The sequence below is a fragment of the Lipotes vexillifer genome, unplaced genomic scaffold (assembly GCF_000442215.2).
Source record: "Lipotes vexillifer unplaced genomic scaffold, Lipotes_vexillifer_v1.1 scaffold1114, whole genome shotgun sequence".
Classification (NCBI taxonomy): domain Eukaryota; kingdom Metazoa; phylum Chordata; class Mammalia; order Artiodactyla; family Lipotidae; genus Lipotes; species Lipotes vexillifer.
Window position 1 is genome coordinate 1,166,538 of NW_006779031.1, and position 9,016 is coordinate 1,175,553.

Consider the following 9,016-nt stretch of genomic DNA (forward strand, 5'->3'; position numbering starts at 1 on the left):
CATCGCCACTTGTTTATGTTTTTATCATCATCTCAAGTTGAATTTTAAAAATCTCCAGTTTTGAATGTCATTTCAGAGTCTAGGTCTTATCCCTCTATGGAGGTTACTCTTTTTTTTTTAATAGACTTTATTTTTTAGAGCAGGATTAGGTTCACAGCAAATTGAGCAGAAAGTACAGAGTTCCCATATACCCCTGCCTCCACAGTATCTTATTAATTTTTGTTTTATAGCTTTCTTCAATTATTAATATGCCAGCATTCCTAAAAGATGACTGTATTTTAAACATTTGGGACATATTTTGCTTTATTACGCTTTAACCCACTGTTCTGAGACTGATGACTCCGAACTCTACATTCCCAGTGTAGGCTTCTTTCCCTCCTTACTTGTATGTCCATTTGTCTGATGGACATCATCAGATTGTCCTAATGACCCTTCCAACAGGTCAAGGAATGGGAATCAGTATCATATCCCCCTCCTGAAAACCTGCTTCTCTTGTGTTCCCATGTCAGTGAGGGTCGTACCATTCACCCAGTTACTCAAGCCAAAAATCTGGAAATTGATTGTCCTAGTCTTTCCTTTCTCATCAGACACAGCCAGTCATCATGCCTTGCAGAGAGTACCTCCTAAATTCTACCCCCATCCCTGCTATTGTTGCTCCAGTTCAGAAACTCACCATCCCTGGCTTGGAGGACTGTTCCAGCCTTCAGGCTCATCTGTTTGCTTCCACTCTTGTCCAAATCCTGTCCTTTTCCAAAGCCGAAGTGATCCTTCTAAAATGCAGATCTGATCGTGTTGCTCCGCTGCTTAAAAACTCTTGAGTCTCCCTTTGCCGCCAGGAAAAAAAACCAAGGTCTTTCCTGATCTGGCTCCTGCTCATCTTTCTAGCACCATCTCCCATTGCTGCACCCCTCCACTCCCATCGGCATTTTCCTCTAGCTTTCTGGACTGGGACCTCTTGATGTGGGGCAGACTCGGGTGCCGACTCAGACTTTACCAGCTGGGTCAAGTTATACTTAAACTCTATGAGCCTCACTAATTTTTGTTTGTAAAAGAGGATAGCCTAACTAATTCACAGGATTATTATGAAGAGTAACTGTGATAATGTTGGCAAAGTACTTCGTATACAGTAAGCATTTGATATGTGGTGTTTTATCATTTATATCAGGCTATACTATTCCACCCCTTGCAAATTCTGCGTAGTGCCCTCCTTGTCTTTTGCATTCTTTCATTTAATGATTATTTCTTGACCACCTACTATGCGCCAGTATTCTAAAAAGCTGGGAAACATGGGTGCACCAGAACAACATTCTAATCCAATTTATTCCTCTTTATGGGAGACCTTTTTGACATTCCTAGGTCTAGGATGCTCTGTGCTACCACTTCCTGTTGTATATTATTCTAATTCCCTTGTTTCATTTATCAACTTATCGTCCCATAGAGCAAATGATGCTAATGGACTCTACTATTAGATTGTCATTTTCTTGCAAGCTGGGCAGGGACTATATTTTATTAATTTGTGTACACCAAGTGTTAACAGTGCCTGATAATCATTCACTTAAATACATGGAGTAGACACGTAGAAGATACTCTGTGAATGTTGCTTGGCTGAACTAAAAATATGAGTCCATAAAATAGTTTTCTTCCATTGTTTACTGCAGGTATTCAGTATTTCAGCTCCCTTTGGCATTTAGGGTTATCCTAGAAACCTGCCTCCTAATTCTGTTTTACAGGGATTAAATGCAATTTGAGTGCAAACAACTGAGTTTAAAATGAAGTTTAAGAGTATAATTTTTCATAACTTGGGATTGACTTTAGTGTGAGAAAATTCCAGGCCACGAGAACTGCAAGGATCTGACCTGATGACCTTACATTAGTTTTATTTCTATTTTTGTGTTTTTAGATTTTATCAATATCCATTTTTTAAAGTTTTATCCTTTTAGTGGCTTTTATGACTTTAGAATTTGTTTTCTTAACTATATATTTTCTGCCATGTGCTCACTTGAATGCATGTTTTGACAATTTTTTCTTGCTTTCCTGTGGTCTTTCTATAGGCTTCCTTCCCTGGGAACTTGCACTTGGTTTTGGTCCTTCGTCCTACCAGTTTTCTCCAACGAACTTTCACAGACATTGGATTTCGATTTAGTCAGGAAGATTTCATACTCAAATTACCAGTAAGAGTATTTAAATGTTTTGTCCCTTTCTCATGAAGACTTTGCACCATGCTATTGATGTTTTACATGTGGTCACAGAGCATGTAAAAGAAAAAAATAGAATTTATCTTCCCCAAATGTAAAATCAAGATGCCTAAAAGTCTTCTGCTCTTACTGTTAAAATAGAGGAAAAGATTAATCAACTTGTAACAAAGCAGTTCCTTTTGAAAAAGATGTGTGTCACATGTGTTGTATATGTGTATATATGTATGTGTGCATGTGTGTAAAATCAGGACATTTTATTTTTAGAGAAAAAAATGAGTGTGTGTTTTATGTATTTGAACTCCCATGAACTTAAACCCTGAGCTAGTTCAGAGTAACATTTCTTTTTTCAAAAGATATTTTTATACGTTTTTAGAGTTAGGAATAGAGTGCTCATAAATTTGGGTACTTTTGCAAAGATCAGTCCCTCCCGATAAATTATAATTTACTGCAGAAAGCCCTTTTACTTTGTTATGGGCTTAGCATTCTTTCAGAAGGTTGACCATTGACAGTGCAAAATTTTAGATCAGGGGGAATCAGGTGTTTGGGTTTCTATGGAGATTACTTTCGCTTTACAGAGAAATGTTTTGTAAATGACAACTGTTATTCCCTGAGGGAAGGTAGTGTATCCATGTGGGAGGGGATGTACAGGAGAGAACTGTTAGAACCATTTATAAAAGATAACATTCTGCTAAATGAATGCTAAAGTTCATTGTACAGCGGTGTGGAGGGATGCCACGGAGGGCAGTTAACAGTATCTTTCTTGCTTATTTATGTAGGTTGTTATGCTGAGCTCAGTTAGTGATTTGCTGACATACATTGATGACGAGCAGTTAACCCCTGAGTTAGGCGGCACCTTGCAGTACTGCCACAGTGAATGGATCATCTTCAGAAATGTATGTTCCTTTTGCCCTTACCGTAGAGCCTATAGTTTGTGTTAGCTTTGAAATCTAGTTCTAGAGTTGTTTGTTTTCCTCCTTGGGAAAAACAGGTTTCTGGGGCTCCTATTTTACAAAAACATGTATAATTCAACATCTTGATTTTCTTCCCTAGGAAATATCTAGAAATGATGCAGAGTCACTGAGGGTGGCATTTGAATGAGAGGCCTATAGGGAGTAAGGAGATCCTACTCTACCCACCCCCTCCTGTGGCCGTGTAGTAACTTGAAGAAACCAAGGGTTTGGGTTCAAATCCTAGCACTGCTGATTTTTAGGGATATAACTTTGTGCAAGTTGTAAAAGCTCTCTCAGCCTCAGTTTTTCCAAGTATAAAATGGGAAGAAGAAGACTTTAATCAGGAAGCTTAAATGAGATAACAGATGTAAAATGTTTGGCATTGTGCCTGGCCTATGGTCCACCCTCAAAAAATGCAAGTAATCTTATTAATCTCATCAGCTTAGTGATTCTCCTGGGGCAGTTAGATTTGTAGCAAAGATGCCTTCTGTTCCAGAAATGTACGAATAGGCAAGGGCCCGGTGCCTCACAGGTGTGAATCTGTCCTATAAAAATCTTTACTCCAAATCCCAGAGATATGGGAACCCTTCTGAAGGAAATAATGATATTTAATTCAATCAGGGTTCTATTTTCCTCATCCTTATTTTCATTCAGCAGTCCTGTTCACTCGTATGAAAGTGCATTGTCAAAATAAGCAGTGTCTTGCCTTTAATAACCTATAAAGCTATAAATAAAAGAGCAGACACCTTGAGTTGCATGGTAAACCAGGGGTTAATATGGTCTCTACATGTTGTCCTTCTTTCTCTGAGTCATTGATTTTGGAAACAAAATAAACAACCCAACCTTACTTGACATTTTAGGGCAGCAGAGCCTTTGGGGGGGGTCACAATTTCAAACCTTCCCCAGTACCTGAAATGAACTGTTGTGACTAATATATTCCTCTGTCACCTTAGTCCATTGCCTTGTTTGAAATGCTAATACTTGCTCATAAATGATAATAAATATAAAGTGGCTTTGATGTTCTCATTTCTCTTCAGAAGTAAAGTTATTATAAAATAATTTTGCAGTTTCAGAATTTAATAGAATAAGGAAACACTGTGTTTTGCAAGAGAATAAAACAAATTACTCTTTACATGGCATCTTTAAGAAAGAGTTTTCATCGGTGTTCGAGAAATAAGTACAGAAGTTTAGGTAAAAGACATTTGAGAAGACTTTCTACCTCACTTCAGTTTCTTAAGGGCTTAGATGCAAAGTTAGAGTTGATTGTCAAGGGCATTGCCAGCTTTCCTCAGCAGAGTTCATAGTATATGTGTTTGCTGTCATACCTAAATGAAAGTTAATACGATTGCTGGTCTAGGTTTTGATATGCTGGCAGAAGTTCCACACAATTAAAAGCATCACGGGCTCTTTGCAGGCTATAGAAAATTTTGCCCTCACAGTGAAAGACATGGCTCAGATGTTACAGTCCTTTGGAACTGAACTGGCTGAGACAGAACTACCAGATGATATTCCCGCAATAGAAGAAATCCTTGCAATTCGTGCTGAAAGGTACCACCTGTTAAAGGTATGTCTGATAGAGGGGACAACCCAAAATTTCCCATGGTCTTTCTTTTGATAGAGAGCTGTTGAGTGTCCATTTCACACAGATTGCTGGGTAGGGAGACAAAGGAGATATTTATATATTATAAAGCACACTATTAAAAAAAAGAATACTTTACAAGAGGAAGATGTCCTGGATATGTTGAATCGAAGTGTCCCTTGTTTAAATGGTGCATTCTCTTGAGCAGCTGTTTATTTGTAAATAGAATGGTTTATCAATGCTCCAGAATAAGAGATCCACAGTCATTTTTGTTGCCATGCATTCTGTGTCTTATAGAAAGGCCCTCTCATTTGGAAAGCTAGAGTGAGGGTCAAGAGGCAGACAGGTGTTCTGTTTCAACATCCAGCAGAGGTACGCTGTGAAATGGAGAAGGAGAACTTGATGAGGAGTCAGGAGGCCTGGTTTCTTGTCCCAACTCTGCCATATACTAGCATTGTGACCGAGCCAAACATTGCTAAATTGATTACAAGCTTTCTTTTCCACAGAGTACTGGTTCCTGATCTTCTACAATAGACCATAGCTAGCAAGTTGATCTTACTGTCCTCCCCAGTTGTCTGGAGGGTTGTGTTGTGAAGGATTCCGAGTCACGTTTCAGACGGTCACCAAATACTTTTAGATTCACTTTCCCCCAAAAGTTTGAGCATGATCTGAACAAGCACCAGGCATCCCTGTAAAACTCATGTCCTTTGTATGCTAACAGGCATGCTGGGGGCACTGACAGATACAAGCTCTATGTGGAGGTGACATTTTTATGTTAAGGAGAGGAGAGAAATGGAAAATTTGAATCATAATCTAAAAGCAAAACTCTACTCAAGGAACAAAAGCTCTGTCCCTCACAAGTTGAGTGACTTGGTCATTTGCTTACCCTCTCTGAGTCTTAGTTTCCTTATATGTGCGATGGGGTTGATGATGATGATGATGATGATACATGCATACCTTGTAGGGCTGTCGTGAGGATGAAATGAAGTAAGTATCTGATGTATGTCAAACAGTGTTTGACACATAGTTGGCACTTCATAAACAGTAGCTCTTAATGTTTATGTTCTTATTTCGTGTTGGTATCTTGGAACCTGTTCCCAGAAAATACATGGGCACCCAAATTTTTCCTTAAAGTTTCAGAGGGCCTTTGCATCTCCTGAAGGGAGTGATAGATCACTCTTAACCTTAGAAGGATCTTGACCCTTTAGGGATCTAAGACCTTCTGAATAGAAGTACATGCTTCTCGGCGAATTCATTAATCCAAACGTGAAGTAACAGAGTACTTATGGCCAGCAGTGATTGGTAACAATTAAGGATTTGTAGGAAAGATATCTAACTATATCTGAATATGCATTAAATATTATTTGTAACTGTATGCTTTCTAGTGTGGTAGTCTTTATTACAGTACTACTGCTTTATTGGAGCACATTAAAAATATTAGCAAAATAGAATAGAATAAATTAGAACTTTCTTTTTTTATTGAGGTATAGTTGATTTACAATACTATATTCGTTTCAGGTGTACAGCATAGTGATTCACAATTTTTAAAGGTTATGCTCCATTTATAGTTATTATAAAATATTGGCTATATTCCCCGTGCTTTATCCTTGTAGCTCATTTTATTCATAGTAGTTTGTACCTCTTAATTACCTACCCCTATTTTGCCCCTCCCCGCTTCCCTCTCCCCACTGGTAACCACTAGTTGTCTATACGTGTGAGGCTGTTTCTTTTTTGCTATGTTCACTAGTTTGTTGTACTTTTTAGATTCCGCGTATAAGTGATATCATACAGTATTTGTCTTTCTTTGTCAGACTTACCTCACGTAGCATAATACCTTCCAGGTCCATCCATGTTATTGCAAATGGCAAATTTCATTCTTTTTAATGGCTGAGTAATATTCCATTGTATATATATTACCACATCTTCTTTATCCATTCACCTGTTGATGGATACTTAGGTTGTTTCCACATTAAATTAGAACTTTCTTTCTTTTATTAATTAATTAATTTATTTATGGCTGTGTTGGGTCTTCGTTGCTGCATGTGGGCTTTCTCTAGCTACAGGGAGCGGGGGCTACTCCTCGTTTTGGTGCGCGGGCTTCTCATTGCAGTGGCTTGTCTTTGTTGCAGTGCATGGGCTGTAGGCGCTCAGGCTTCAGTACTTGTGGCACACGGGTTCAGGAGTTGTGGCTTGAGAGTGCAGGTTCAGTAGTTGTGGTGCACGGGCTTAGTTGCTCCACGGCATGTGGGATCTTCTGGGACCAGGGCTCGAACCCATGTGCCCTGCATTGGCAGGCGGATTCTTAACCACTGTGCTACTAGGGAAGTCCCTAAATTAGAACTTTCTACCTGTGACAGAAGGAGGCTACAAACCGAGCATGGGGTACTTCTGTCTGTAAAGATCTTACAAAATTAGTGATTGCAAATCCATCTCAACAGGCAGGGCTTCTTGGAGATCCTCACAGCTTTTGGATTCTGTGGTAATGAGGTATTCCTTGATTTTTCACTTATGAAAGCAAAGGCCGTTCTAGAACTGCTGTTTCTATTCTGCATGCTGTTGCTGTATGCTTCCTTTTCCCCAGGTCATTCAGAATAGGTTCCCAGCAGGCTGATTCATCCTATTTTGCCTTTGTACAGAAGGATATTACAGCTGTAACCAAAGAAGGAAAAATCCTGCTAACAAATCTGGAAGTGCCTGATGCCGAAGATGCTGTGAGTTCAAGACTTGAAAATAATCAGCAAATTTGTGGTGACTGGCAAACTATTAATAAGTGAGTAGTACTCTTTTGGGTTTAGAGTTACTTATTTTATACCTTTGAAAGGGAATTATGCATTTTTGCTGCTACCTGTTAAGTGTGAAAGCACTCCTGGACCTCTGGGAATCTGAGAACTTCCTGAGATGTCTCACAGAGCTTAGTTTGCTCAGAGAGGAGGTTCTGTGGACACTGATAGTCTCTACCTGGACCAAATGTCATGGGCTGTGACTTTGCCTATAATTCTTAACATCCAGACCACGTTTATCTGCATACCTGCAACACAAATCGTTGTTTTAATTATGACTTTGCTTTGTTAAGATTGCTGACTCAAGTACATGATATGGAAATAGCTTTTGATGGATTTTGGGAAAAACACCAGCTAAAAATGGAGCAATATCTGCAACTCTGGAAGTTTGAGCAGGATTTTCAAGAGGTCAGTTAAAACTTCCCTTGATACAGTGTTTTTCATTATGCTGGAGGTTCTTACTCCTTGATCATCAGAAACAGTCTTGCAAGGTGCCCATTTATACCCCCAGAGAGGTGAAAAGAGGCAAGTGTGAGTGAACCTTGACTTAGAATGAAGAAAACAGCTTCGAAAATGCCAAGACTTCTACTTCTCTGGCTTAAATTCATTTCTTATGAGAAAGCACTTAAGTCCTAACATAGATGACAGGGATAAAGTTGCTATCTACACTGATGTTTGATATTCAAATTTATTTTAGATACAAAATGCTTTCGGACTATGGGATAACTTTTCAAGGAAATAATACCAACTTCCTTCATGATTTTTTTTTTTTTTTTTCCGGTACGCGGGCCTCTCACTGTTGTGGCCTCTCCCCTTGCGGAGCACAGGCTCTGGATGCGTAGGCTCAGCGGCCATGGCTCACGGGCCTAGCCGCTCTGTGGCATGTGAGATCTTCCCGGACCGGGGCACGAACCCGTGTCCCCTGCATCGGCAGGCGGACTCTCAACCACTGCGCCACTAGAGAAGCCCCTTCATGATTTTTTAAATACCATATATCTATGCTGACCATATTTAATATAATCTAACGAAACATTTTTTTCTGATCCAGCAATTTATTTTCTATGAAAAGCCTGATGGATGAAATTAAATCATGTTTAATTATACATTATTTAAAAGGTTATAAGTATATTCTAGTTCCATCCTTCTGAAAAATCCATCCCGTATGGATTTATTTTCTTCTTTTCTTTAATGGTCAGCATCCAAGCTTCTCCCAGTCTCTGTCATAGTATTTTCCCACGGATCCAAGGAAAACTCACTTCTCTCTCTTGCACGTGGTCAGCTTGTTTCTACCCATGAGTGGCTGACTCGCCTGGCAGAATCAGTTGGGGGTGGGGCACTGCGTTCTGGACCCAGGGCTCAGTTACTACCAGCCTTTTCCCTCCACTGATTCAGATTTTTAAAATATTTTTTTTATTTTTATTTTTAAAAACATCTTTATTGGAGTATAATTGCTTTACAATGGTGTGTTAGTTTCTGCTTTATAACAAAATGAATCAGCTATACGTATACATA

The 9,016-nt window shown here is 39.2% G+C and overlaps 1 protein-coding gene across 6 annotated transcripts in view; it reads left to right on the forward strand.

Moving 5' to 3' along the window:
* Positions 1-9,016, forward strand: part of MCF2 (MCF.2 cell line derived transforming sequence) — a 66,217-nt gene that overhangs the window by 16,544 nt on the left and 40,657 nt on the right. For 5 of the 6 annotated variants that reach the window (XM_007452067.1, XM_007452068.1, XM_007452071.1 and 2 more), the window contains 5 exons: positions 2,052-2,171; positions 2,972-3,088; positions 4,560-4,709; positions 7,361-7,494; positions 7,798-7,912. In XM_007452067.1, the coding sequence (XP_007452129.1) occupies positions 2,052-2,171; positions 2,972-3,088; positions 4,560-4,709; positions 7,361-7,494; positions 7,798-7,912 (636 nt within the window). The remainder of the gene's footprint in view (positions 1-2,051; positions 2,172-2,971; positions 3,089-4,559; positions 4,710-7,360; positions 7,495-7,797; positions 7,913-9,016) is intronic. The other variant, XM_007452072.1, reaches the window with a different exon arrangement.